The sequence below is a fragment of the Alternaria ventricosa genome (assembly GCF_023758065.1).
Source record: "Alternaria ventricosa strain BMP 2768 chromosome Unknown scaffold_2, whole genome shotgun sequence".
Lineage (NCBI taxonomy): Eukaryota > Fungi > Ascomycota > Dothideomycetes > Pleosporales > Pleosporaceae > Alternaria > Alternaria ventricosa.
The window spans coordinates 1,788,783-1,816,705 of record NW_026055682.1 but is presented as its reverse complement, the minus strand read 5'-3'; the positions used below and the strand labels follow the sequence as shown (position 1 = coordinate 1,816,705).

The window sequence follows — 27,923 nt, the reverse complement described above, 5'->3', positions numbered from 1 at the left end:
CGGACAACTAGCGCACCGCCCATTTTAAACGCGCAGGCCACGTCTGAATCGTGCAAACCACCGTCGCCACGAACCGCTGCCCTGCAGTTCTCTGGCCCCGTAGACGCCTGTGCTAGGCGGCGTGGTATTTCGTGCAGCGACGCGCCCCCGTGCCTGGCGTAGACGGTCCTGTGCTACCAACGGCGCAGCTCGGTATCCTCCAGCAGACGCGGCCAACGGGTAATTGCAGATATGCACACCGTCCCTGACTAGACGAGCCGCCTGATAGTGCTGCTCTTAAGACGGGTCCCTTTTTTCCCTTTGTCACGCGAACACGAAAGGGTCCAGATCGTATTGCGGCGGCTCCAGTTCCAGGCGTAAGGATAGCCCTTAGTGCCGGCCAGCCCATCGCCTCGTCTCAGCAAGCCGTACTGAGCGTTTCCGTCTGGTCTGGCTCCGGGGTATACTACTGCGAGCGTTCGCCAGGTGTGGAACAAACACGGAGCGCTCCGTCTTCGGGGTATCAGATGTCAAACGCCATTATGCAAAACCTCCACGTGTGTCATGCTTACCCCTGGGGGTTTGCTGACTTCTAGAATGACGTTTGCGTATCCTGTTGTTTCCAAGGTTGACGTGTTCTGTACATACGGACCACGGGTGCTGAGGACAAGGATCATCCCTAAGCGAGCACGTGACGCCCAACTACGAGCGACTGGTCAATCTGTGCTTTCCGACGATCGTGCATCAACCCGCTGTCAATTCTCCCATGGCACAGCTGTCTCCGTCCATTGCGCAGTGCGCCGTCGTGGCCACGGCGCTCAAGGTGCTGCTTTTTCCTGCTTAGTATGTCTCGCTGCACAATTCTGAAGTTTAGTTCCTCGTCTTTGCTGACCATCTCCGGCAGTAAGTCGACCGACTTCGAGGTTCATCGGAACTGGCTTGCTCTAACGCATTCCCTGCCCATTAAGGAGTGGTATTACGAAGTCAGACAACCATGCCTTTAACGCCACGCAGTATTTCTGACCTAACACCAGAAAACGTCTGAATGGACCTTGGACTATCCGCCGTTCTTCGCTTACTTTGAATGGCTAATGTCTCAAGCTGCACCCTATGTTGATCCCGGTCTGCTCAATGTAAAAGATCTTGGATACAACAGCTGGCAGACCGTCTACTTCCAGCGTACTACAGTCATTGTTACCGAGCTCGTCTTAGTCTACGCTTTGCATCTGTACTTACACACCACTCCACTTGATCTATCCGTTACTAAATGCTCGCCAGCTATGTGAAGACGTCAAAGTCCAAAGTCACTGCTCATGCCGCTGCTCTCTCTGTCCTACTGTCACCAGGACTGCTTATAATCGATCATATCCATTTCCAGTACAATGGTTTCCTCTACGGCCTCTTGGTCCTCTCTATGGTCTTGGCCCGCAGCAACTCGACCCTCCTATTGTCCGGGCTGCTCTTTGCAGCGCTTTTGTGTCTCAAACATATCTACCTGTACCTCGCGCCTGCGTACTTTGTCTACCTTCTGCGCGCTTACTGCTTGGGGCAGCGGTCGTCGTTCCCGTATTTCACTATACGGTTCTTCAATTGCATCAAATTGGGCGTGGGTATCGTCTCCGTCTTCGCAGCCGCTTTCGGCCCCTTCGCAATTTGGGGACAGATAGGGCAAGTGCTCAGTCGCCTGTTCCCATTCTCGCGAGGTCTGTGTCATGCCTACTGGGCGCCGAACGTCTGGGCGATATACTCGTTCTCTGACCGAGTTCTAATTTACCGTATGCAGCTTTCCACTACCACTTTGTACCAAGCTAACACTGCCAGTGGCCCCGCGCCTTGGACTGCACGTTGATCAAGAGGCAGTGAATAGCGTCACTCGAGGGCTTGTGGGAGACACGTCTTTCGCAGTACTTCCGGACATAGACCCATTGATATGCTTCCTTCTTACTCTAGGAACACAGATAGTACGTGTATCAATATCCTGGGTGATTGATTGAACTAACGTCATCCAGCCCGTCCTCCTCCGCCTCTTGTACAAACCAACTTGGGAGGCCTTCATTGCTGCTGTAACGCTGTGTGGCTACGCATCTTTCTTGTTCGGCTGGCATGTCCACGAGAAGGCAATCTTGCTCGTGATCATTCCATTCAGCTTGATCGCGCTCCAGGATCGTCGATATTTTGGCGCTTTCCGACCCTTGGCTGTCGCTGGTCATGTATCCCTCTTTCCTCTCCTCTACACAGCAGCCGAGTTCCCTGTGAAGACAGTCTATACTATCTTCTGGCTCGTACTTTTTCTTATTGCCTTCGATAGGCTAGCTCCTGCGTAGGTAACCTGTCCTTTCTTTCGGGTCTCCGCTAACATACAATAGTTCACCCAAACCCAGGATCTTTTTACTTGATCGCTTCTCCCTGCTTTACATCGCTCTTTCGATACCTTTGATTGCATACTGCTCACTGGTCCACGGCCTAGTGTTTGGTTCTCGGTATGAATTCCTGCCGCTCATGTTCACGAGTTCGTATTCAGCCGTAGGAGTGGTGGGCAGCTGGGTCGGCTTTCTGGTAGTTTACTTTGATTTGTAGATGCATGAGTATCCAATAAGTCTAGAATATTGTTCCTGCTATTTCCATCTCTTGGGAAATAAGCTCCTCTGGATGTGGCAAATTGGTCGTCTGAATATCTTCTTGACTAGCACCCGTCTAAAGTGCAGTCGCATGCTGTCTAGTGGTAGCCTTCAAAAGGAACGAGCTCTGTCTACTGGGTCACATTGGAAAGTCACGCGGATGCTTGAGATACTCTTAAGGGCACGGCATGCTTGCTACTAGTGCTGCGAAAGGGAGACAAGACAACACCAGTGCGAGCATAGTAGTAAACAAGCACTCCTGAGTAAACTTGATACTGTCAAGATATCGAAGATGATGTTTGATACAGTATACATCACTATGTCTTCCAACGTGCGGCTAGATGTTGGGGTAGAGTCGTTCGAGTTGGTGTGTTTGAGCAAGTGGGTCAGGCTGCCCCCAAGGGTTTGCTCGGGGTGGCTCGAGGCATGAGCTTTTCATGACCGATTATCACAGAACTTGATAATGCACAAGGTTTGCCAAAGTTGAATAAACTGATGCATGCATATCGCAGGATGATAGAGCTCATTGCTACGATTCGAAAGAGTCCAAATATGTTGATATTATGATGGTGGTGGGGTGTGTAGCTTTGACGCGTGGGTGGTAGGGTGCGAAGGCAGTCCTTGCCAAATCAAGTATGGTAACTAGTGCCAAGGGACTACGGGCCTCTTCCACTACCCTCCGCTCGCTTTTCTCCCTCGTTGACTACTCTTCGACTAATCCTCTCCGCCCTACCTCACAACTTCCCGACTATCACGCTCTTACCATCCGCGAACTCACCCACACGTCGCCCAAACGCGCTCTCGGAACTGATCGACGCGTCTCGGAACGCTACTCGGACCACCGAAGACTGCGACGACGATTTCGAAACACCTTTCCTGGCGCGTAGAGACGGACAATCGGTCAACTGCCTACAGAGGGGCCATTGCCCCCACCTTTTACCGCGAATTACCTTGAGCAGAGGTAATCGGCGCGCTTCGATTGTCGCGACACTTCCGAAGTTTGCGACGCGGTACCGTGGACGTCGAACAGGCTACATGAGCTAGGGATCAGACCAAGATGGTATGGTTTGGGTCGCGTTATATACAGGAGCGTGTGCTGACTGTTTTCCAGGTTCTCTACAAGCGTAAACCCGTCAAATTCGAACCCCTGCCGAAGAACCTTGACGACAGCACTGAGGTACGCTACATACTTTGTTGGACCACGGAACATATATGCTAAAGTCGCTGGATAGGTATGGCATATCGAACAGACTGGAGAGGTCTTCACAGACTATGAGCGGTTCCTTGAGAGGTAAGAAAATATATGGAATGACGTCAGGTAGGTACCTGTCGCTAATGAGGTGTAGATTCGACTTCTATCAACAGCGGAGCTTCACATGCCAGGCGACTGGTCATTCAGGCTATACCTATTTCGAGGCCCAGGAGAGCGAGGTAGGCTCCACGTCAATACTCGTCAAGGCCGACGAAGAGGTAACATCCGTGCAGACGGAAGCTTCCAAAGAGATCAACAGCATCTTCCCGGATGGCTTAAGATCTCCTGTCCTTCACTATGTTCAGTTTCAAGACCACCATCGGATGGATGACCTAGGTGAGTCAACCTTGCTTGCTTAGCCCAGGAGTGCTGCTGACATACTATACAGTGAATGATGTCTACGATGTATGTCCACGAAGCGAAACCAGTACCTACAAGGAAACACATGCTGACTTGTTCGCAGCACTTCAAGGAGCACTTCATGCTGAATGATCGGGTTTCCGTCGAAGGCGACCACTCCCGCCGCTTCGGCAAGATCACTGAGATCACGGACAGCAGCCGACTACACAGCATGTTCAGTGGTCAGTCCATGGACGACAACATTCGGACATACACCTACGTCATTACCATGGAAGACAGCGGCGAAACCGTCACCAAATACAAAGCCTCAGAACTCCAGCGCGATCGAAAGACCTATTCCAAGCTCATCCTGAAAGCTTTCCTTCGCAATGCCCTTAAGCGTGAGTCATGGATTGGTGCGCCATGGATGGTCAAAGACAGCTTGGCAAAGCGATACGACATACCCACCAAGCTCCCTGACAAGAAGACCCGCGAGGCTATTTTAGCTGCTAAGAGGGCGACCACTGGCGTACCCAACGGTGTGACCGAACCTGTTCAACAACAATACCCACAACAGATGCCCAACGGTCATGGTCCTCATGTCAATGGCCATAGACCGCCTTTACCACCCGGACAAGCGCAGCCTACCTTCGTTAATTTCTCTGCAAGCGGCCCTCCCCCCTATGCACAACAAGGTGTGATGCCTCCATGGGCAGCTGGAAACCCTCATCGGCCAGCGTATTTTGCCAACGGCCCACCGATCAACTACTCTGGACCTCCGCAGATAGTGACTGGTCCACCGCCCAATTTCCTGGCTCAGGTGCCGCCTGCTCTTGCTGCGCAATTAATGCAGATGCATGCGCCTGGTCATGGCCCGCCCATCAATTTCCCATTCCAAACCAGCTTCAACCACCAACAAGGTCCTCGGCCAACAAACCTTCCACAGCCTCAACAAGCGCCTCCACCGCCCCGTACTATTGAGTATGTCAAATACCCATGCGAGGACCTAGAGATCAAGCAACCTCGTCTACAGGTCAACCGACCACCATTGAAGTTCTTCTCCGACGACGTTCCCGAAGGAGTCGAGCCGCCAGCTGACGAGAAGAAGACCGGCATCTTGATGAAGAGTGTTGGCCCGTTACTCTGTATCTGGGAGACTCTCAATGTTCACGATACCATCTACATGCTAGACTCTTTCACCTTCGATGACTTTGTCGACGCTATGCGGTTCTCGCATGAGACAGTCGAGTGTGAGTTGTTTGTAGAGATGCACTGTGCAATCCTGAAGCAGATTGTCAACGATTCCGGCAAGATCCAGACGTCCCTACCGAACATGGCCGACAGCGAGGATTCATCAGACGAAGATTCGAGCGAAGAGTCAACGCCCACGCCTGAGCCCGAGCCGCCTGTTCGAACTACTCGTAGCAGTTTGAGGAAGTCGGGTGCAGCCCAACTTGTTGCAAAACCACGCACACCCACGCCTGAGCCTCCGAAAGAACTCCACAAGGCCGAGGAATTCGATAACGAATTCGACTGGGTCGAGCAGTGCAAGACTCGCAACTTTGCGGACGGTGGATGGCAGGCAGTTATCGTCGCACTCCTCTACCGCCTTTCTTTTGATCCTGCGCGGAAGGAAGCCTGTGACGAAATCCTTGCTGAGCTTGTCCCTCCTGATGAAGAGCCTACCATAACCACCATTGCCACCAACTACGCGAAGCTCGATGTTAATCTCCGCATCTCTGCGCTCGAGATGATTCTGAATCTTACTGTTGTCACTGAGAATTTCCGCGATCAGCTGGTCGCTGCCGCCCAGGAAATGACTCGCTTGCGCAAGGAAAAGATCGAGTACCAGCGCAAACGCAAAGAGCTGGCTGATGAACTTTTCAAGCTGGATTTGGAGCGTAAGATCCACCTTCCTGCCAACACACCGGCGTCGCCTACCGATGCCAAGATGGACGAGGATGTGGATGCATCCATGACGAGCGTCAACGATGGGTCCAAGGAACCTGCCGAAGCCGAAGCAAACGGTGGCAACGATGCACCTACTTCCAAGGGCAGGACCCGTCCGGCGAATAAGAACAAGCGCAAGGCGGCTGCTGAAGAAGCTCGGAAGGAGAAGGCGAAGAAGGCCAAGGCAGATGCTGAGAAGACCAAGAAGCAGAAGGAATGGGAGAAACTACTACAAGCGATTGAGAAGAAGAAAGACGAGCTCAAGGAGTGCGAGGACAACATCAACGAGCTTGACGATGATTTGCGCGAAACTCTTGTGCATCGTAGCAAGATCCTTGGCAAGGATCGGTTCTTGAACAAGTACTACTGGTTCGAGCACAATGGTATGCCATTCGGCGGTGTTCCCAACAGCTCTACCGCCGAGTATGGGTACGCCAACGGACGAATTTGGGTACAGGGGCCGAGCGAGTATGAACTTGGTCCAAACTTGGAGGAACCTGCCCTCTCTCAAGACATGCAGCGCTTTGGCTACACTATTCCGCAGCGTAAAGAGCGAGAAGAAGGCCCGACGCACCTGTCCAACTCGAATCAGTGGGCATTCTACGACGACCCGGAGGACATTGACAAGCTACTTGCGTGGCTCGATGAGCGCGGCCATCGAGAACGTGTTCTACGGAAGGAGTTACAAGCATTCCGTGACCGTATCGCCGAATACATGCTTAAGATGCGGAAGCATCTGGAGGACTCCAACAAGCCCCAGGAAGAGGAAGAAGATGACAATAAGACGAGAGTGTCGACGCGAAACAAGACCTATGTCGACAAGGACACCCCCAAGGATCGCTGCTTGCTCTGGACGAACAGCATCATGCGTGAGGAGTTCGGCCACAACCACATCGAAGAGTACGAACCACCAAAGAAGGGTAAGGCGAAGCCAGCCAAGGCATCCAAAGCCAAAGGCCGAGGCCGTTAATGCGGTCTCTTGGTGCCACAAGCCCACGCAAGAGGCGAAGCAAAGTGGAAACGACCACAGGCTTGCTCTAAACCAAGGCCACAAGATGTATATCAGCTTACTGACGTACCCGAGCATGACGAGCTCCGCAGAGCTAGTGAGGACGTTGGCAACACCGCAGTACATTTACGAATGACGACACAGCATACTTTGGCGATCTACGGCGTTTTGATACCATGAGCCTTGGTGCTCAAAGTACATGTTGAGCATTTTAGGGAGTTCGGAAGGATGCAGAGCTGACTGCCATTGCGATGGCAAGTCTTGCCAGCAGACTTGGTTCATGGTTTTACCGGATATTCATCTATGGCGGGTTCTTCGGTGGTGTGCTCAGTCGACATTGTGTCGATCTTGACGTGTATGGCGTTTAGCATTTGTCATGAGCGCACATTGTTAGTATAGCTAGAAATACCAAAACGAGATTGAATTTCTTTCCGTGTGATGTGAAGTATCAGTTGCCGCGCTGCATTCCACGTTCGGCATTAATTCTTGAACTGTTCATGTTCGATTGGTACCTAACACCTGACTGGCTGGCCATTTCGGGTTAGTACGCGATGCGCGGCTGCTTGACGCGACCGGAGGCCGCCATCAGCAGCGCATGCAACCAGACCTGCCGCCTTCCATCAGCAAGAGACATTTTGACATCGGATACGCCTCCGATACACTTGGAAAGATCTCTCGGGGTGATTAGAGGACCACCGAAGCACTCCGCAGGCGTCGTAGAGCCGCCAACATGGCTACGAATGGCGCACGAAAGGGTGAGCTGAACTCCGCACCCCTCCCCGGCGCCGCTACGATGGAACTAATGTACCGCAGCAACTTCAGCCACAGAATCTGGAGGCAACTCCAGCCTACTGGACACAAGCGCAGTAAAAGACATAGTCAAATCGGAGAAAGCCAGGATCAAGTTGAAGATCAAGAAGCCGGTACCGAAGCCGTCGATATCTGGGAACTGGAAGGAAAGCGACGCGACCAGTACGTCACCTACAACGCGCTGTATCAGTACATGCACGTGGGTCTACACAGCGGTCTAACATAATACTAGACGTCGAGAACAAAGCCCCCGCTCCGTCGACTACCTCGCCTGTGATCAATCCTCTGGACGAGAAAACGATTGCCGGCTTCCCCAGCGGCCGACCCCTAGACGATAAAGTGGACACAGTACAATGTAAACACTGTCGCCGACCCGTACTTCGCGCATCTTCTGCGGCGCATATTCGTGAATGCCTGAACAAGAAGCAGGAGAAGCTGAAGAAGAAGAAGGAGGCAAAGGAAGCCAAAGACGCAGCTCTGCGGAAAGAGAAGGGCGAAGATGACGAGGGCGGTAAGTCGCGCAAGTCAGCGATCAAGGGTGCCTCGATAGATGGCGATGGCGCAAAGAAGGGCAAAAAGCGGAAACTTGATGGAGACGCAGAGAAGGCGCCGAACGCCAAGAAGAAGAAGAAGGACGAACCCAAGCAGAAGGGAGCAAAGCCCAAAGGCCCAGTCGATGTTGAGAGGCAGTGCGGTGTCTCCCTACCAAACGGCGGATACTGCGCAAGAAGTCTGACTTGCAAGAGCCATAGCATGGGTCTGAAGAGGGCCGTTCCAGGACGAAGTCTACCGTACGACATGTTGCTGGCGCAATATCAGAAGAAGAACCAGGCTAAGATTCAACGTCTGTATCCCACAATCACTCAGCTAGAAACATTGTGTGTTAACATATTCTTAGGGTCTCTCATCGATGCTAACGCGCCCCTTCCCGAAGATCTCGAGCCCTCAGGCGCTGTTGATTCCGACGAAGAGAAAGACTCTATAATGGCTGCCCTCTCTCGACATCGGCCACGACCCATGGCAACATACACGCATACATCACAACGCTCGAAATACCAATACATCCGCATGAAAGGCATGATCCGCTCAGCACTTGGCGCACCGCCAGGCGGAGGCGGGTCCATGTTCTCGGGTGGTGACAATATGAGTACTGGACGAGGGATGGCACTCGGTATGATGGGCGCGCCATTGAGTGCAACCAACGAGCACTTTCCGCAAAGCGCTGGATTCGGCGCCCCGCTGAGCGCTGGTCTGGATGGTGGAGCAGGGAGCAGGAGGCCAAGTGCTATCGGTACAGGCGGACCTCGACAGATACTCCCCGGACAACTACCCGGACCTGGCCAACAGCGGAAGGGCAGTATGGCGAGTGTTAGCGCTACCTAGGAGGATGCTGACCTGCCCAATAAGGCTATATTGGAGGAGCCATTCTATGCCACGGGTGAAGACAATGACGAGGAAATGGTTACGAACAAGGAGAATGTGGAACACGGCCAGGGTACCTCGTCAACCGCTTCCCTTTCATGAGGAATCTGGTTAGGGAATCGAAGCGTACAGAGATGTAGTCGCGTTCACGGACGGGATATGAGTTTCACATGATGGCTCTACATGAGGTAGAAAGGCTCCGGCAGGGCTACGGTATTTGCCTCTGGGTTTGGTTTATGTATTATTTGGGTCGGGAGTTTGGCATGATACCCTCTCTGTTTTTATGATTATCAGGAGTATTAGACGTTGATAGTGTGACTCAGTCACTTGAAATCAATGGCATTCCTTTGATCTCCTGCAGAGGCCTGATCGCTCTAGCCTAGTACCGATGAGAAACTGAGAATGTGTAGGGAAAGACGATTGGAGAATGACATGGCTGATGTGCGGCGAAAACAGACAGTATCTTGGTAGACGACTATGTTATGACTCCCCTTGCATACCCCAATATCCCACTCTCTGTGCTTTAGGTACCGTCATCTTAAAATGCAGATCATCCTCATCCTCACCGCTTCCCAATGCATTATCATCATCCTCTCCAATGTTGTACTCTTCATCGTCACTTCCATGGCGGTATTTGGACTGGTACAGATTCCGATCAAACTCATCGTCGTCGCTCATCTCGTCCTCTGGATAGTCGTTGGCGTAATAGTCCTCTGCATTTTCGTCTTCGTCATCCGTATCGAACTCTCGGTCGCTGTTTTCGTCGTTATCCCACCAGTCTGCGTCCTCTTCGCTGATAACCAGAAGACCGACTGTGCCTGTCGGGGCGGGGGCGTCTGGTAGAACGGGTTCTCGGACGTAATGGTCATACACGTATTCGCTGTCGATATCCATGGCGTCGCCATCGGCCATTGTGCCATCTTGGGCTGCGAGGGCTGCAGCCTTGTCCGGGTGCCGTTCTGCAAAGCGTTTCGCAGGCGCTTTGGGCTTGTGTTTCGAGGGCGAGGGGAGGGGTATTTCGAGATTATCTACCTTCTCCACCTCTTTTGACAGGGCTTCCAGGTTGCGTACATCGTTTTCTGAGGGCTCGGTGACGGGTGGTTTGCGGTGTATCGAGGGTTTGGCTGAGTGGTGCAGTGCGCTGCCGGCGCCTGGCCGCTTTCGTGGTCGCGGTGTAGAGTCTGGTGTCGGTTCTGGTATTGGCGCTTGCACTTGTCCGCCTGCTGAGATGTTTTCCTTGGTGACCTCTTGTTCCTCTACGAAATGCCGTTTTGCGCCAATCCTCGACACAGGGTCGAGGCGAAAACGGCGCGCGAGAGTCGGCGTGGGTGGTGTTGATTCCTGTTGGAGGTCGTCGCCCGGCTTGGTGAGACGCTTGTATGCAAAGTCGCTGCTTCTTTGTCGCTTGACATTCTTTTCATCGTGCTCGATCCTAAGGGAGTCGACAGGCGCATCGGTGCGCTTCCGCTTGATGGAGATTGTATTGGGTGGGAGTTGGTATGACATATTTGTGGCAACGAGAGAAGATGTAGTTCTAGCAAGTAACGTCTGGTCTATTTGATGCTCGCAGCTAAGTGTTTGGTGGTGAGATGGTCCAGCGAATCGGAGGGGCAGCGCGGGGAGGTGACATCAAAGCATTCCAGATGCCGCGCAGGCAGAGCCCCAGTCCACTAGCGCGATCTACACCCGCGTGTCACCCGTCGACTCTCGAGCTCACCCACGCGATATGATCATGAGTCTTACTAGCACCGACACGGCTTGAACATGTCCGCCTGTAATCACTCGTACAGTGTCCATCTTCCTTTCCAAGACGGGTCTTCCTCGTAGACGTGTATCGACATCTCCGCAACTCCGCAGTACATCCCCGAGAGCACCTCGAACGCGACGACACTTTCCATCATGAATCGCATCCGGCAGATATTCGATCGCGAGAACTCGCCGGCATCGTATGAGCCACTAGAAGGAGGATCTGAGCGTCCAGATGGCGAGCGTATCGAGCGCGAGGATCAGTCATTCTCGTGGACGGACTATGCTGTCTTTACGCTCCTGGGAGTCTCCATGCTATGGGCTTGGTGGGTACCTCAGACATCACCGCAGCCATGATACTGACTGCACTAGGAACATGTTCTTAGCAGCAGCCCCGTACTTCCAGAGACGCTTCGAGTCCAACGATAACCTCCTCCGCAACTTCCAGTCCTCGATCCTCTGCGTCTCCACCGTAGGCAACCTAGGCTCCATGATCGTCTTGACCAAGCTTCAGGCTCGTGCCAACTACCCCAAACGCATCGTCGCATCGCTCGCCTTGAACGCCGTCGTCTTCACCCTTCTCGCCATATCCACAAAGTTCTTCCTGAACATATCCGTCGGTGTCTACTTCGCTTTCCTCATGGTTATGGTGTTGAGCGCCAGCCTTGCGACAGGCCTGTGCCAGAACGGCGTCTTTGCATATGTATCGGGCTTTGGGAGAGAGGAATATACCCAAGGAATCATGTCTGGTCAGGGCATTGCCGGTGTCTTGCCTTCCATCACCCAGATCATATCGGTTCTGTCTGTACCTAAGAAGCAGCATACCGACGGAGCGCCGCAAGAGTCTAGCACCTCTGCCTTCATCTACTTCTTGACCGCCACGGCTGTCTCTGCTGCAACATTGGTAGCCTTCTTCTACCTCCTCTCCAGGGCTAGCTCAAAGCACCGCATGTCGCAAGCATCGTACGACCAAGGACCCGAATACGGTCCGACGCACAACGAGCGCAAGAGTGTACCGCTGACGCGCATGCTCAAGAAGCTCTTCTGGCTCGCCGGCGCCGTTTTTATCACCTTCGCAATTACCATGTTCTTCCCTGTCTTCACGCCACAAGTACTAAGCGTACGCGATCCAGCAACGGCTCCTCGCCTTTTCCAACCAGCAACTTTCATCCCTCTAGGCTTCTTTTTCTGGAACCTTGGTGACCTCATGGGTCGAGTCGGACCCGCTCTACCTGCCCTTCGTCTTACGCATCGTCCCCGCCTCTTGTTCTTTCTGTCCATCGCGCGTGTACTCTTCATACCCTTGTACTTCCTCTGCAACATTGGTGGGAAAGGCGCCGCCGTCAACTCTGATTTCTTCTATCTCTTTATTGTACAGCTACTCTTTGGCATAACAAATGGCTACTTGGGTAGCAGTTGCATGATGGGTTTCGCTGAGTGGGTCGAGCCGGAAGAACTTGAGGCAGCAGGAAGCTTCATGTCGCTCTCTTTGGTTGGCGGCCTTACTACGGGAAGCTTCCTCAGTTTCTTCGCTGCACAGTCCTCGTGATCTAGTGAATCTGGTAGCATGGCTCCTCCACGCGACTAGCATCAGCGGTCTCATTGTTAGCCAGAGACGTGTATAAAAGAGTTCATGAGCAATACAGAGTTCCTCTATTCATCTCGTCAGTTCTCACGAGAAATCATGGCTACAGAAATCATCTACATAGTTCTCAGATTCCAACTTCACCTCCGTACTGCTCAGCAGATTAGGGAGGATGGAAAACGTAGGAGACCCTCGTTCAGTTGGGCGGAGAAGATCCGGCATGATCAGGATTTCGCCCAGCTTGAAGACCGTGACAACACATACGATGAAGTGGAAGTGGTAGCTGCAGACGGTGGGCGGTGGAAGACAAAGCTAGTCCATAGCAAGTCTTGCGAGGAAGACGTACGAATCTCTGGCCACAACCCCATTAAGGACGTCGCCCAGCAGCTCCTGGTCGATGAAGCAAAGAAGCATATAGACGGGTTCAGGGCAACCGGTATCAAAGTGATAGGAGCTCCAAAGTCTCTTTGGGACGTTTCGAAGCTAAATGATCACATGATGGATAGCATTTTTTACGTTGTTCATCAGCCGACAACGCTTGATGATGGGACTACGAGTGCCATGACTAGGTACTGGTGGCAAGTTTTCGCCGTCAATTTTGGGAACTAGGATAGATCAGGGACCTACATAGATCAAACCTAGGTGGCAGCTGGTAGTAGCAAAGATCGAGGCATGCTTTCACGCAACCGTACTAGTTTGTTAGCAAAAAGGGTCGCTCCACACAAAGCTTGTCCATCGCGGGGCCTAAGTTATATTACTGGTACATTCATCTCCTATTCCCAGCCTTCTTGCAAGAGGTTGCACAATAGCCAAGATGTCTGTCAACTCCGTCTACCTAGTCATCCATTCCCACTCACGTTCCAAAGACAAACCCTCATTCCGCGTCGCCTCCGCCGAACTACCTAAGATCCCTTCTCAGTGGACCGGCCACGATCGCATCCAATATGAATACACTGGTGTCGGCGTCACCATGTCCGGTACCACGCTCGCTGAAAAATGGTACATCGAACTAGAGTACCCCAGAAATCCGGAGCAATATCTCGAGATCGTCGCGTGGTTCAACGATCTAGAAGCAGCGGACAAGAAACTGGCTGATCGCGTGTTGCAAGGCTGTAACCCCGATGCAGACACGGACGAAGAGGGTGATACGGGGAAAAAGAAGGTAAACGCGATTTGGACAGATTCCTTGGACGGCAACACAACAGCATTCTATCGCATCGATTCAAGGCAGGAAAACCTCGACGGCACATTCTCGCAAGCCATGCGATCGCACTGGTGGGAAGTCATACGCGTCGATCTCGAACAGCCAGACGTATACAGCGCGAAATGGAATGAGAAAGACCGGTCAACCTACTTGGAGACTTCGGAAAGGATCAACTCCCTTTTGACTTTGAAGAGAGTCAAGGGGTTGAGTGAGCAAGAGGTGGAGGAGTTGGACGGGCTACAGAAGGGATTGGGTTGGGTGGGTATCAAGAGAGTTAAGTCGCACGATTGGACTGGTGGGTATGTCAAGCGGAGCGAGGAGGACAGCGATGGAGTTAAGGAGTATCTCGAGAACGAGAAGGTGCAATACAGTAGTGAGGATGAGGAGGATCTGAGGGTGAGGAAGAAGGAACCAGGCTACGGGAAGCTGGACGTGAAGGATCGTGAGGTCATGGGGGACAATGTATGGGGCGACAAGATGTAGTCGCACGAACGCTGCGAGGATCTGTCCGTTTTTATGGCATTTCAGTCTTTTTTGGGATATTCATACATAGGCATGCTCTTTACAAAGCACCCAGTTCCTTCAACTTGCTAATCATGCCATCCACATCCTCAACCTTGACACCACCCTTCCGTGGTGGTGGCTCGGTGACCTTTACTGTCTTCAATCTGATCTCCGTGTCCAGCCCATAGTCGCTCAGGCTCTTCTTGTCCAGCTTCTTCTTCTTCGCCTTCATGATGTTGGGTAAACTAGCGTATCGGGGTTCGTTGAGGCGCAGATCCGTGGTGATGACCATGGGAAGTTTGGCTTTGATTGTTTGCACACCACCGTCGACTTCTTGGACGACTTCGACGGTTTGGTCGTTGATTGTGACTTTGGAGGCTTGTGTTGCTTGCGGCCAGTTGAGGAGGCCTGCGAGCATTTGTCCTGTTTGGCCGGCGTCGTCGTCGATGGCTTGCTTCCCTAGGATTACAAGATTGCTCTTTTGCTCGTCTACTACTTTCTGTAGAAGCTTCGCGACGCCCAGTGGTTCCAGGGCGTCCTTTTCTTCTACGACTACGTGTATGCCTCGGTCTGCGCCCATGGCCATGGCTGTGCGGAGGATGTCTTGGGATTTGGGGACGCCGGCGGAGAAGGCGACGATCTCTTCTACGTTGGGGGCATTCGCGTGGTGGGCCTTCTTTTCGCGCATGCGGACGGCTTCTTCGATCGAGAGTTCGTCGAAGGGATTCATCGAGTGCTTGACGTTTGCGGTTTCGACGGCGGTTTGGGCGCGGTTCACGCGGGGTTTGACCTGATCGTGGTGTCAGTGCCATTCGCTGTGAAGACAGCCGTCTTGAGTGCTCTCATCCTCGGAGCCATTCTTTCAAGCCTCCAAGTTGAACATGCGTGCGCCATGCCCATGTGTTACTCTCATGAACGTACCGCATAGTCAATGACCCGCTTGACGGGCACTAATATCCTCAATCCTGACATTGTGTGTGTGTGTTCCCTCCTCAGCACCTGGCAGCGTAATGGTTCGGGGGTATCACCGGTAATGATGTAGAAGAACCAGGGTGGGGGATAGCATCGGAGCTGCTTCTTGCGTTCGCGCTGCTTAGCCGAGGCTTTTTCCGATGTCCGCGGCGGCCTTGGCGGGGCGATATCGTCAGATCAGGAAGCGCCACTCCCGTAGAACTTCAATTGCTGTAGTTTTACACCGCACAGCTGGTAGAATTTGCCTTTGTAGATGTCTTCCATTCCCCCACACTTACTGGAGAACGAGCCCATGAGAGACGCGGGTAGCTTACTTCCCTGCTTGCTTGTTCACGATGCCAAATCATGCGTGGATTGCCTATTCGTTTGATGAGCTGAAGATTGCTCAGCGCGTAGTTATGCTCTTATAAACAGACTCCATCTACTGCTCTCGTATTCTTCAGCTCCAGACCCATCGTTCCGTTTACAGTCAAAGTTACGTTGGCAAGGGCTTCGCACATCATGCTTAATATTCTTGTCATCACACTAGCAGGAGATCGATCCACGGTGTTCGGTGTATCAGATAAGATTGCGCCTCGCCTGATACAACGAGCAGCGGTCCACGAGTCGCGAACGGTAGAAGACGCTATCGAATGCCTCAGTACAGACTGGCCAAATGCTATCTTAGTCCAGAGCAATCTCATCCTGGAGAACGAAGAACCGAGCACCACGCTACGTAATCACTTGATCGAACGAACCAGAAACGGCTGTACTACAATATTCACGGGATACTTCCATTGGCCAATGTATAAAGTGGACGCCTTCGAGGCTCTCTCCAAGGACGGTTTCGGGCTTCAGTGGGAGTTAGTAACAAGTGAGAACGTAATTACTGATCTTGTACAAAACGATCCTGGTTTGCTGCGTACTACGGTCCTCTCCTCAACAATGCAGAATCAAGGCCTCCTCCTCCGAGGCGTACCTAAAGAACAGGCCGTATACCGTGCTCGACAACAACCGGAACGTCTCGCTTCAGTAGCCTTTGCAGCAGTAGACTCAGGAAGGGTGGGTTTTATAGGATGTGGAGGCGACGAAGTGGACAGACTCGTCTTGGCTATGTGTGGATTAGACCGTCCCACAGATGCTCCTGGGAACTCTTTCAAGAGTCACCACGGAGACCATTGACTTTGCAGGTGTACTTACGATCCTTCTACATCGGTTTCTGTATTCGAATGAAGATACGTAGATTACATATTCAAGAGTTACCCAAGCCCTCGGCAAACTGTTGACAGCTGGCGCAAAACCCAAAGGTTCTAGCAGCGTTATACTCCCAACACTGCTGCGCATAGTCTGGTGTGGTCGTCCCACAGCCATCACCTAACAGCACACAGTCGTATCCATTGCTAAATGCATCAGTCAGGGTTCCACCCACGCACTGGTCGGTATTCACTCCTGTGAAGAACAAGGTCCTAATACCCTCTTTATCCAGAAACTCTTTGAGGGGTGTCGTGGCACCCCACATCCCGCTCATCCTGTTCTTATGGATCCAGACGTCAGGCCTACTCTCCAACTTGCTGCCTTCGACATACATGGCATCAAGTGGAGGGTAGAGCGCTGCGTTCCAAGAATCGCGCATGAGTAATTTACCCCCCTCTACGGTTTTCCCGTCTGGAAACTTGAGTACCCCACAGTCAGCACCGATACCACGGTAGAAAGACTGGTTTTCTTTGCCATGTCGATCCATGCTCACGCTTCCTTCTTGGTGTCCAAAAGCGTCGTCGGCTTTGAAATTTGCATCTTCCGGAATGGAGAAGAAACCAAATGCGCGTTTCACAGCTGGCGGCATCTCTTTGACTTCTTCCTCCGTAAGCCCCCAATTTACCCATACGACTCTGATGCCAGCCTTTCGTGCAGCTGGTATAGCGTACTTGACCAACTGTTCGCAGGCAATGTGACCAGGACCTTTTTGGCCGCGGCCGAAAGCTTCGGAGAGAAAGAAGTTTTGCATGTCAATGATGACAAGGGCGGATTTCGAAGGATCGACCGTGATGGCATCAGCTCGTGTCTGGATGGTGTATGTGAGCCCGGTAGTTGGTGACGAGTGCGTAGAGGGATGGGTGAGGTCAAAGCCATTCTTGGTAGAGTGGGACCAGAAGTTTGAAGGTGAGCCTATCAAGGCTTTTCGATGACTGTTGAGAGGGATAGTAGACGACATGACTGTGAGAACAGATGTTATGCTAGATTGAAGTGGTCAAAGATCGATTTTTGATGGTAGATTGTGCTTAATGTCTTCGTGAAGATTCAGAATGGTATGTGTTAAGTAGATAGGTGATCATACTGGCGATGAACATAAGTCTTCAAGTAGTCATCGGATGCTGTGGCCACTATCAGAGTGCCAGATAAGGAAGGCCAGTAGCTCACCTGCCGAGGTGGGGTAGGCCGGGGTAGATCCGGAGATAGTCGTTTTGTCGAGGATATGACCAAGATGTTTTCAACACACATGTGTATGTCTAGTGCATGGTACAAGATCGATCCGGGTTGGAGATCATTTGCGCAGAATCATCGAACAGTTGCGTAATTGTCTAATGGACACTTCTGATGAATGTAGCTTCTGAAACAATGCCAGGCTGGGCGTATGAGCGCGGCGAACACGCATGATACACTGGAAGAGAATGGAGTATACAGGACATGGTCTCCTACTGGTTGGATTGGCTGTTACCGGATTCCCGCGAGCCGCAACCTCGCAACTTGCACAAGTTGTGGTGCTTCTTCTTTGTAAAGCGCCGCGCTGTCAGAGTCGACTATCAGACGCAAATAGTCCCTGTATCCTTCTTCGTGACCAATAGACTTGTGATAGTCCGCAAGTTGTAACATGGAAGGTTTGTGTCCAACGACAGACGCCACATGTAGCCACTCTCGCGCAAGCTCCGCAGCGCTTCCGCGTCTCCAGGTCAGTAACCAGTTGAGCGCCTGTCGTATGCTACCGTTTTCTAAAATAGACGAGTTCGATGCTGCCACTTCTTGATAGAAGCCAGTGAGGTCCAGTATGGCTTGTCTGTGACCGGATGCTGCTGCTTTGCTAGTATACCGCAACCACTTTTCGCTTGTTTTCGGCTCATAGGCTGCGAGTTCGTAGTATGAAAGCGGATCATCACCTTCGAGAGCGCCTTTCTGGAAATATGACTGGGCTTCTGCGCGTACTTTTGGATCTTTGTCTGCTTTGAGTAGATAACCGAGCGCATTCCAGGGTGCTATAAGGGGAAATTGCATCGCATGCGTTGATGACCTTCCAGTCTGATCATTAAGAGTTGAAGGCTTGATGGCTTCTTGGTATGCTTTTATAGCCTCTTGCTTCTGTCCTGCTTGCTCAAGGAAGAGTCCTCTTAGAGTCAAAACTTCAACTACTAGACTTGGAGTCTTTTCCAAGGACTGCAAGTCAATCGTGTCGAGCAGCTGGCGGTATTGGGCGATATCTTTCTGAGGAAAGAGCCTTGCAATCTCTTGAGCGGGCCCGTTGCCAGAGCTGCCGAGGTAGACGGCAGTCAGGATGTGTACGATCGCGAGAGGATCCCCGGCTTGCGCACATCCTTGCAGAAGCATACCAGCGACGTTTTTATGCTCACTAGGAGGAAGTCGAGCTCTTATCATTGCATCGCTGATATCGGGTACCTTGTATGTGACGATCGCAAGAGATGTGATATCAATTGGTCGGACGTTGTATTCTGCTCATGTCAGTACCATCTATGGAGGTGAGTATGGACCGCGAACCTACTCTTGACTATCCGCAAAACGTTGTCACTATGGGAAATCGTTTTCATTTTCGCAACGAAGTCATCGTAGATACTCAGAGCAGTACGCGGCTCCATATTGAGTAGGCTTTGTTGTTTGCACATGGTGTAGAAGCCCAGTCGAGCGCGGGCATCAGCATCAACACGTGCTCTCGGATCCATTTTTCGGTTGATAGAATAATTCTGGGTTCGCATGCCTGTTGCAAGCCAATGCGAGGCCATCGGATATCTCGTAGCATTGTAGCGGATGGCTAGAGTTGTTTGACGCGACCGGCACAACAAACACGGCTCTAGACGCGCGACTGCGCTTGCTGAGCGTAATACTGCGCGAGGCGTCGACATAGTTACGAGATGACTGCTCGATAGTTGGTGAAGGGCGATGCGGTAATCCTTGGAATTCACCAGGCCCGCTAGTCTCGGGGGTCCGCAATGGCCGCGAAATCTTGGCACGCCAGAATCTTTTCCACATCGCGCGATCCACCAACGCAGCAACGACAAGAACAGTCGCGGTTCGTACACGACGCGTATCAACCCACAGCAACGAAGACGCAATGGTCACTACACGAGGCGGAACAGAGACGCCAGGCGCACCGACACCGACGCCGCGCAGCTCGACAAGGAAAGCCGCAGGAAAGCGAGAACTCGAGTCGCTAGAGACGCCGACACAAACGAAAAGGCAGAGGAAGTCTGCGCCCACGTCGTCCTCCAAGAAGAGATCTGCCAAGCAGTCGGCCGATTTGGATGCGCCTTCACAAGGACTTTCGCAAGAGTCCGTAGAGGATGTCTCGGACACAATCGCTGTCGCCGCCGCGCCTGCGACCCAAGACCCTCAGACGCCGACACAGGATGAATTTCTGCCACTCCGACGCCGATCGAGCCCCCACGTTGTAGTCAGCAGGAAGTCGCCGGATGATTCGACGGCCACGGACAGCTTCGGTGAAGGCAGGGAAGAGGCGCCAGCAACTTCACAAAATCCGTCCTTTTACACACCAGCGCAGCAGCCTGGTTCAGGTTCAGGTTCAGTATACGCGACGCCCGCCACAACATTCAAGCAACCTGAGGGATCACCCACACCCAAGGCTAAGACGGCAGATGGCCAGACGCTAGCACCGGGCTCAGCGAAGAGAGGCAGAGGCCGCCCGAAGAAGGTTGTAGAGACGCCGTCCAAGTTCGCCGACGAGATTCCAACGTCCTCGTACGAGAGCAGCACAGCTCCTATACCCTCGCAAGGCGACGCGCCTCCTTCAGCACAACCTGAAAAGACGCATAGACGCTTTGGTAGCGAGGAGCCTGCGGAGTCGCAAGATTCGCCCGTTGCGAACAAGCAAGGTCACAAGCGATATGAAGCTTCTCAGCCTATCGAGTCACTACCCCCAACGCAAACAAGCCAAGTCGACCAGGACGAAGCAAGCGATTCGGACGATGAAGCCCCCGAGGTAGTCACCACAGCTGCCGCAAGTTCGAAAGCACGAGCTACGCAAGCCGAAGCCGACCGCGCGCAGAAAGCTCAACAAGCAAAGGAACAGGCCAAGCGACAAGCGCGCGAGGAACTCGTTGCCGCCCAACAAGCTGCAAAGCGCGAGCGTGAAGAGAAGAAGGCGAAGAAATTAGCGAAGAAAGCTGCCAAGGAAGCAAAGGCTGCCGCCGGCCCCCTCGACAAAGAGCCAGAAGTTGCGTCGCGCATGGACATCGACGTATCCAACGGTCTCCTGCCCGCTTCCCTCCTCGAGACCATCGACGACCAACGCCCTCCCACGCCACCGCCCCAGCGGCGCGGAAAGACAGAGGAGGAACTTAGGAAGGAGAAGCTCAACCACCATATCAAGTTTCTGGAGCGCGTCGACAAGCCAGCGAAGGATGTGAAGAAGGGCAAGCTCAGCGTAGCGGTATTGGCACAGCAGAACCGGGTGCTGCCGCCCAAGGTCAACAGGAATACAAAGAACGTACGTGAACACTGGTTGAAGGGGCGTGAAATGGACAAGAAGGCAGGAAAACCCGGCGTTAGGTTTGGGAAGAAGATGGAGAGGAGACCGCGTGGTAACCGAGGTTTCTTGAGGAATGGAGAGTAGATAATAGCACAGTGCCAGTCGGACTTGTGCAGTATGATGCAAACGATATCCATCGTCATTTTGACTTTTATGCCTATGATTGGCTTTGCCGCCCATCGTGTTGTCCACTTTCATACCTGCTATACCATCTACCGCCGTCCTGGCCTCTTCGGCTTCGCAAATCCCTTACTCTCCTCCTTCTTCTCCACCTTGAACTCATCCAGGATAACCTGCTCAGTAATCTCATCCGGATCCGTCGCCTCGATCTTCTTCTCCACCTTGAGACCACCATCGTTCTGCGCCAGACTGACCACATTGCCCCTACTCGCTGCATACAGCATCCTCTCCCTGATCTTCGCTCCGCTCGGACACGTCGAGATGAACACGATACTCGCAGCAGCGTCGTCATGACGGTAGAACGAGTACCGCGGCTCCTTGGCATCGATAGCGCGGGAGAGGGTCGAAGGCGTCGCTGACGAAGAAGAAACAAGCTGAAGCGTCTCCGACGCGCCGTCCATGCGCAACTGCACAAGGTTATCTGTTCCACCCTGTCCCAACTTCTTCAGCGCACCGCCAATCTCATCATCAGCGCGAATAGCGATTCTGCCTCCTTGGGCCAGACCCTGACCGCGTGTGCCTCTGCTCTCCAGGGCCTCAGCAGCCTTGATGTCCTGCAGCGATTGTTCCTCCGCTGTCAGCGGGTTGTCAGACGCTGTATGCGCAATGTGTTTCTCCCAGCCTTCCGGCGTAAGCTCTGATGCTTCGGTCGTAAAGACACTCTCGCTGAAATGCTCTCCGCCTAGTTCACGCACGAGTGTGAGGCGCGTGGACGCGAAGAGCATCTTCTGGCGTACGGGCGCGGCATTGGGTACGTATGTTACGGCTACGAGAGATTTGTCGGGCGAGGAGAGCGAGTCGGCGCGGCGGAGGAGGATGTAGAGTGCGGCATTGGGCTGGATGCGGGATTGGAGATTGGAGAGGTCGGCGAGGAAGGTCGATGCTGACGAGGATATGGTGTCGCTGGGGATGATGGTTTCGTTTTGGATTGTGGCTAGAATTCCGCGTTGCGAGGGCGAGGTTATGAGGCTGCCGACGGCGGATTTGAGCTCCTGGGAAGCTATGGGGGTTGTTAGTGGGGTGCGAGGCTGGAACGCGCTGGAAGATCGTTACCGGATATACCTGACTGCATCTTGGCAAGTCTGTACTGTAGTATCTTCTGTGGTTGTCGGTACACTTAAAGAGGAGGCTGTAATGTTGTTGAATGCACTGATTTCAACGTGTACACTGACGTCGAACCAGCGGTGATGCTGTCCTATAGTGGGGCAGGTGGGCTGGACGGCCGATGCACCTTGGCAGCCCTGCTTCTATCATGCAGTCTGGTTCCTGAGGTGGCGTCTGGAATGCATATATTGTTATATGTCACAGGAATTACATGCTTCAATATGCTTGGAAAACAACGTATGCTCATCGACAAGCGCTCTTTAACAGACTGGATAACGCAATGATAGCTCACTCCTCATATGCCCCACCAGGGAGCATCTCTCTACCTTTCTCCAACACACCCTTCAGATATTCGTACACGGTAAATGTGACAGCTTGGCCGGGTGCTACTCGCATCACACGCGGTGTGATACCTTTGTAGAAACTGCGGATACCTTCCTGCTTCCACATGTCGCTGTGAACTGTCAGCTAACACTCAGAAGTTGGGTGCACTGGAGGACTTACTTTCCGATGTTCACTATCCTCTGAATAGCAGTTTGACCCACCTCCGCAGGCGTCTTCTGCAACCTCGTCTTGATCGTGTCGATCGGCGCGTTTGTAAACGGACCAACAGCACCACTAATCAGACCGATCAAACTCGTCTCGTAGCCCGGCAAATCTGTTGTACCATGGTACTTCTGTAACTGTGCCCTCAGTTCCGAGTATGCAGTGAAGTTTGCCGCTTGATTTGTTCCCTGGCGCAACGCTGTGAGCGAGACACCACGCCACAACGCGCCTGCGCCTTCTTCCTTGATGACAGTATACATGGCATGTGCGGCGTTTCGGTACTTGGGTATATCGAGCGGGTCGGCCATTGAGTGGTGCTGCGCTTGGAGACGGATCTTGACAACCTCCATGGGCGTAACCACGAGAACGGCCTCCGTGACACCAGCGGCAAGACCAGCTGTAAAGTGTTAGTATTCGGTCATTCTTGAGTGGACTCTGTTCCGAAAAGATGCGCCTTGCGACTCCGCAAGCTTCAGACTTACCCATAAATGTAGACTTTGACGCGACATTGCCCTCTTTGTCTGCTAACAGCTGCTTATACCACTCATAACTGGTGAAGCGTATGGCCATCTTCGGGACGATGCCTGTGAGAACGGCGCCTAATCCCTTATATAGGCCTAATGCTGTCTCCCTTTTCACGATTTCGGTTCCGGTCGTAATAAACCCGCGCTTCTTTGCCTGCAGTGTACACTAATCAGTGACGTTCTGGATAGTGTATGCCGACCGCTTCGAAAGTATAAGTTGGGACGTACTCCTGGAGCGCGAGCTCGTCTTGACAGTTGCATGCGGACTTTGATTGTATCTGAAATCCAATTAGACTTAACGCACAAATGACATAGGCTTGGGGACTTGTAACTCACCGAGAGGATGACACGCGAGTGCCTCCATCATTCCAGCACCGCCGCCGGCTTCATGTCGCGTCAGTATCCTGCCATCGCGGTCGCATACCCTCCAAAATCCCAATTTGGGGCTTACCGATCAAGTTCGTGGCCGCCGACGCGGGCTTCTTGCCGCCAGGCCCTTGTACTGACTTCGCAGACATGTTGTGTAGAGTTGGAGCGCAAGGGTTCAGGAAGGTGTTTGCTGCGAGGAATTGGGACCAAAGGCCGTCCAAGGCACGAGCACGTGGGGTTACACGAGATTATGACACTGAAGGAGCGATCCTGAGCTGTAGCCAAATCTTCGGAATGGGAATCGTAATGCGCTTTAGAAACCTCGGCTTCTAGAGATGACGACAGAGGGACAGCAAGCTAATCAATAGCAACAGCCATGCAACGGGTATCAAGAAGGAGACTCGAAATGAGGTTTAGGAAAGCGAGGAAAAGCACGAGCGCAAGGAAATCATTCAGTCATATTCCATACATTGCTGATCAGAAGCCTGCCTTGACTACCCGCGGGTGTGAGGACAAACACCCATTTGCTCCGCCAGCCTCGGCCCTTGCGTGAGCCCAGACCGCGTGTCTTAGTGTCGACTGGCACGCGTTCGTCTGGCAGCTGGCAAACAATGGGGTACCTTGGCAAACCCCGGATTTCGCCTTGGGTGGGCGAGCGGAAGTTACGATGCGCTGATGTCGTTCGGCCGGCGATCGGCTCGAGGAATTACGTTGCCGAGCCACAGTTGCCCAGCTGCCCAAGCAATTGGCCGTTCATCATGGCCTGCTTGGGACGATAACATATGCAATCCTGGTGTTATGCCTGAATTCGAGTCTCGCGTGTTTCCGGGTTCGCGCTTTCACAAGCTCGTGTAGGCGCGTGTCTGATAATGGATGAGGGGTGGAATGATCGACATGTGAAAGTGTGGAAGATGACGTTGGAGGGGCTGTCGGAAACTCTCCGCTGCAGGACCCATCCCGAAAGCGGCCGACGTGCACGTGCGCGAAGATGCCTCGGAAGATGCCTAGGCAATCTTGACTGTGCTACAATATGTTCCTCGGGATGTATTAAGAGAGAGAGATAGAAATGGGTATATTCTTACTACATCAACGACTTCCCTCGGCAAACCTACAATCAGATGAATCTGACCTCATTGAACAGACTTGACCTGACCTGCATCAACGCTACCAGCTCCAACACAAAGTTCTGCAGTATGACCACGTTTGTGATGATGTGCAGCAAGCTCGCCTCTCGAATATCATCGTCTTCTGTATCCTCAGCACCAGTCGCCGCGTTATCAGAAGGCTCCTTAGGTGGTGGTTGAAACTTCGATAGCATGACTTCTACCTCTTTTGATCCAGCCGGCCGGCGGAAACGAATGCGTCTCTTGCCGAACTGACTCATCCTGATCTGTGATATGCTAGCATCGACGTCGGACATCAAAGAAGGCTGTTGTACGGCATATGTTCCTGACATAGGAGATGACGCTCGGGCAGGTGAACCGACGAGTGTCTGGCCTCCGTATCTTGATGGCGCGGGTGATGTAGTGGGGGTGTTCCTTGCTTCAGAAAGAGTTTCCTTCCTGCCTCTCGGAGATTGCGCTCTGGAGGGCGTCGTCGGTTGGTTACGTACGTGTTGTGGTATTTGCGGCGTCCAAGATCCAGCAGGAGTTTCCGAGGGAGGTCGCGCAGGCTTTGACTGAGGCGTTGACATTTTTGACTCCTCTACGAGATCCTGATGGAAGCGGAAGGCATGTTTACGGTTCGCAACGTGCTCATCCCAGTCCTTGATATCGCTGCGCAGGGCATCGACTTGCGCCTGGAGACGTTGCAGGCATGCAAATAGTTGAGGAGTAGCAGAGGACTCCCATTTCGGAAACCTTTCTGCCAGGAACATGGCACGCAAGTTGTCATTCGTGAACGACTCGACTTCAGGACTGTCGCTTTCGAAGTGATAGTCGGCAGGATCCACGGATAGCCATCCTTCCAGACGCAGTTGTGAGCAGGTGCCGAGCGTAATCAATGCCTCAGTAAGCGCTAGGTTTGTCTCGACATCGTTTGTGAGGAACCTCAGAAGTAGATCCATGAGAGACTGGAAGAGCGGATCTTCAGGAAGCAACTGATGTGGATCTACCTCTCTAGCTGAAGCTTCAGTCGTGTCAAAGTATCCTGGACTCTTCGAAGATGTCGCGGGTAAAGCGATGGTCTTCAAAGAGCAGGGATGTGACTCCAACAAACTCAGAGTATCTTTTAGATAGTTCTCGTACGCTTCATCGACACCTTCCAAGCCAGCGAGGTCGATGGCGAGGTTCAGGTACAGCTCAAGCTCCTTGTTCAGGGATCCAACAGTTCTATTGTGCTCTTTGTGATGCAAGTTCATTACCTTGACGAGAGACCCGAGCGCGTATCCATGGCTTTTGCTCAATATCACAGTCGTCAACTTCAATGATGCAATGACCGTCTGTGGATTGCGCGATGCGGTGCTTCCTAAGACCAAGTCGACCAGATTGAACAAGGATGGATTTAGTTTATCGTCATCCTTATCCGATGCAGTAAGCAGCATAAGTGACTGACGGCGCTTGACCGCTGCGGGGGATCGCGGTGTCGTGGTAGACGCGTAGTCCAGGAGTGCGAGAAGATACTGAAGCATCATATGCACGAGCTCGGGGTGATCAAGCGCATCCAGTATATGGCGAAGGTACGTAAGTACTGCGACGGATGAACCACCATCGGCGTCGGACGACTCGAGTAGTGAAGGGTATCTGCAAGGAGTCAGCTAGGTACATATTGAAGACAAGAGAGAAAACGCACAATAGCTGCTGAAGGAACAAAGCTTGAAAGTGGTCAATCAATGTAACTCTAACATCCAGAGATCTGCAATGCTCGAGCACATCTTGCCAGAAGGCAAGGTAAGACAAGAAGGTGAGGAGATGACTCTGGAAGTCGGGTGTGAAGAAGTTCTCTGCTTGTGGGTTGGGCTGCATCTCAGTGTAGTCGGAGAGTAGTAAGACAGGAGGCAGGTCATGCGCGGGGTGGAGTATTGATAGCTTTCTGGACAATGTTAGCTCCGTTGTCTCGCGTTCGGTGCGCTTCGTACCTGCTCATCTGGCTATATAGTGCTCCCAAGCCGGTCGCCATGAGCGTAGGCAGATCGCTGTTGACAATCCACTGCTCCAGATCCATTGACCTAGACGCAGACTCGAATATGTACAGCAATCCGGTGCGCGCAAAATCCCCGATACGGCCTTCGTGGTGGACATGGTCGATGAGCTGATAGCACAACGGGAAGTCCTCTTTCTGTGTGACGCCGGCGAAATCGGTTTTGGGATTCAGCACTCGTCCCTCGCTGTTTGCGGATGTGGTCGTGAACCAGACATGCAGAATCTCTGGTTGTAGCCTGATCTTGGCTGCGATGCCGAAGAGCAGCTCCACGATGTCGGCCTCGATGTCCTCTCCTATGCCCATGCTGCCAGACCCGACTGTGCGGTCGATGAAGTTCATGAGCGACGCGGCGAAGACGTCGTTCTCGAGGAAGTCCTCTTCCTCGCTGTCGATGAGGGCATTGTAGAAGGCCACGGCGTCCCTAACGGTACCCTCATCGTGTGCCGTCGCCGCGATCTTGGAGACGGCCGTGTATATCTGCTGGGCGGCGGCGAACTGGAGGCACATGTGCGGCGCCGGTGATCGCGACTCATCGCTGAGGATGGCTGTGAGGGCCTGGAAGCCGCGCCGGATGTTGCCCAGGGCTTCGCGGTCGTGGGCGAGGTTGGTGGACTTCTGCCATGTTTGCTGCCATGTGTCAGACTCGCAGTATTCCGGGTGACTCAGCCAGGCCTACCAGTATCTGATTGTAGCGCTGGCGGAAGCGTGCCAGCCGCTGTTGGGGGTTGTTCGGGGCGGCCTGCTTCTTCTTCTGGGACGACCCGCCGAGTAGCCTCACCCACTTGCTGTCGTCAGTGCGCGAACCATAGCTGCAGCAGGGCGAAGACGTACGAAATCCATTTGATGTCCTACTCACCCCGCATTTGCGCCGTGTACGTGGGGTCCAAGGGTGGAAGGGAGTGATGTTCACGCGGAGCGCG

General features: G+C 52.9%; 11 protein-coding genes across 11 annotated transcripts; 5 read left to right on the top strand and 6 right to left on the bottom strand.

Annotated features, from left to right (window-relative positions):
• Positions 1–745: 745 nt before the first annotated feature.
• On the top strand, positions 746–7,108 carry J4E93_001600 (uncharacterized protein; the record flags this gene model as incomplete). The annotated part of the gene is made up of 12 exons (XM_049339551.1): positions 746–822; positions 884–962; positions 1,014–1,207; positions 1,258–1,754; positions 1,801–1,940; positions 1,989–2,299; positions 2,346–2,433; positions 3,709–3,774; positions 3,830–3,888; positions 3,944–4,185; positions 4,238–4,254; positions 4,313–7,108. 12 exons carry the CDS (start codon positions 746–748, stop codon positions 7,106–7,108), a joined length of 4,566 nt encoding a protein of 1,521 aa, XP_049203508.1.
• Positions 7,109–7,877: 769 nt separating this feature from the next.
• J4E93_001599 (uncharacterized protein) lies at positions 7,878–9,340 on the top strand (the record flags this gene model as incomplete). Its single annotated transcript, XM_049339550.1, has 4 exons — positions 7,878–7,902; positions 7,961–8,119; positions 8,190–8,801; positions 8,856–9,340. 4 exons carry the CDS (start codon positions 7,878–7,880, stop codon positions 9,338–9,340), a joined length of 1,281 nt encoding a protein of 426 aa, XP_049203507.1.
• A 519-nt stretch (positions 9,341–9,859) lies between these two features.
• On the bottom strand, positions 9,860–10,885 carry J4E93_001598 (uncharacterized protein; the record flags this gene model as incomplete). The annotated part of the gene is made up of 1 exon (XM_049339549.1): positions 9,860–10,885. One exon carries the CDS (start codon positions 10,883–10,885, stop codon positions 9,860–9,862), a length of 1,026 nt encoding a protein of 341 aa, XP_049203506.1.
• A 393-nt stretch (positions 10,886–11,278) lies between these two features.
• Positions 11,279–12,674, top strand: J4E93_001597 (uncharacterized protein; the record flags this gene model as incomplete). Its single annotated transcript, XM_049339548.1, has 2 exons — positions 11,279–11,451; positions 11,498–12,674. The coding sequence occupies 2 exons, from the start codon at positions 11,279–11,281 to the stop codon at positions 12,672–12,674; spliced, it is 1,350 nt and encodes a 449-aa protein (XP_049203505.1).
• An 850-nt stretch (positions 12,675–13,524) lies between these two features.
• On the top strand, positions 13,525–14,397 carry J4E93_001596 (uncharacterized protein; the record flags this gene model as incomplete). Its single annotated transcript, XM_049339547.1, has 1 exon — positions 13,525–14,397. One exon carries the CDS (start codon positions 13,525–13,527, stop codon positions 14,395–14,397), a length of 873 nt encoding a protein of 290 aa, XP_049203504.1.
• A 79-nt stretch (positions 14,398–14,476) lies between these two features.
• J4E93_001595 (uncharacterized protein) lies at positions 14,477–15,390 on the bottom strand (the record flags this gene model as incomplete). Its single annotated transcript, XM_049339546.1, has 2 exons — positions 14,477–15,208; positions 15,340–15,390. The coding sequence occupies 2 exons, from the start codon at positions 15,388–15,390 to the stop codon at positions 14,477–14,479; spliced, it is 783 nt and encodes a 260-aa protein (XP_049203503.1).
• A 1,231-nt stretch (positions 15,391–16,621) lies between these two features.
• Positions 16,622–17,581, bottom strand: J4E93_001594 (uncharacterized protein; the record flags this gene model as incomplete). The annotated part of the gene is made up of 2 exons (XM_049339545.1): positions 16,622–17,555; positions 17,577–17,581. The coding sequence occupies 2 exons, from the start codon at positions 17,579–17,581 to the stop codon at positions 16,622–16,624; spliced, it is 939 nt and encodes a 312-aa protein (XP_049203502.1).
• Positions 17,582–18,081: 500 nt separating this feature from the next.
• J4E93_001593 (uncharacterized protein) lies at positions 18,082–19,316 on the bottom strand (the record flags this gene model as incomplete). The annotated part of the gene is made up of 2 exons (XM_049339544.1): positions 18,082–19,088; positions 19,139–19,316. 2 exons carry the CDS (start codon positions 19,314–19,316, stop codon positions 18,082–18,084), a joined length of 1,185 nt encoding a protein of 394 aa, XP_049203501.1.
• Positions 19,317–19,705: 389 nt separating this feature from the next.
• On the top strand, positions 19,706–21,223 carry J4E93_001592 (uncharacterized protein; the record flags this gene model as incomplete). The annotated part of the gene is made up of 1 exon (XM_049339543.1): positions 19,706–21,223. One exon carries the CDS (start codon positions 19,706–19,708, stop codon positions 21,221–21,223), a length of 1,518 nt encoding a protein of 505 aa, XP_049203500.1.
• Positions 21,224–21,351: 128 nt separating this feature from the next.
• Positions 21,352–24,011, bottom strand: J4E93_001591 (uncharacterized protein; the record flags this gene model as incomplete). Its single annotated transcript, XM_049339542.1, has 7 exons — positions 21,352–22,319; positions 22,750–22,877; positions 22,928–23,366; positions 23,452–23,647; positions 23,722–23,771; positions 23,830–23,877; positions 23,945–24,011. 7 exons carry the CDS (start codon positions 24,009–24,011, stop codon positions 21,352–21,354), a joined length of 1,896 nt encoding a protein of 631 aa, XP_049203499.1.
• Positions 24,012–24,976: 965 nt separating this feature from the next.
• On the bottom strand, positions 24,977–27,843 carry J4E93_001590 (uncharacterized protein; the record flags this gene model as incomplete). Its single annotated transcript, XM_049339541.1, has 5 exons — positions 24,977–26,603; positions 26,653–26,892; positions 26,939–27,630; positions 27,680–27,784; positions 27,835–27,843. 5 exons carry the CDS (start codon positions 27,841–27,843, stop codon positions 24,977–24,979), a joined length of 2,673 nt encoding a protein of 890 aa, XP_049203498.1.
• Positions 27,844–27,923: the final 80 nt, after the last annotated feature.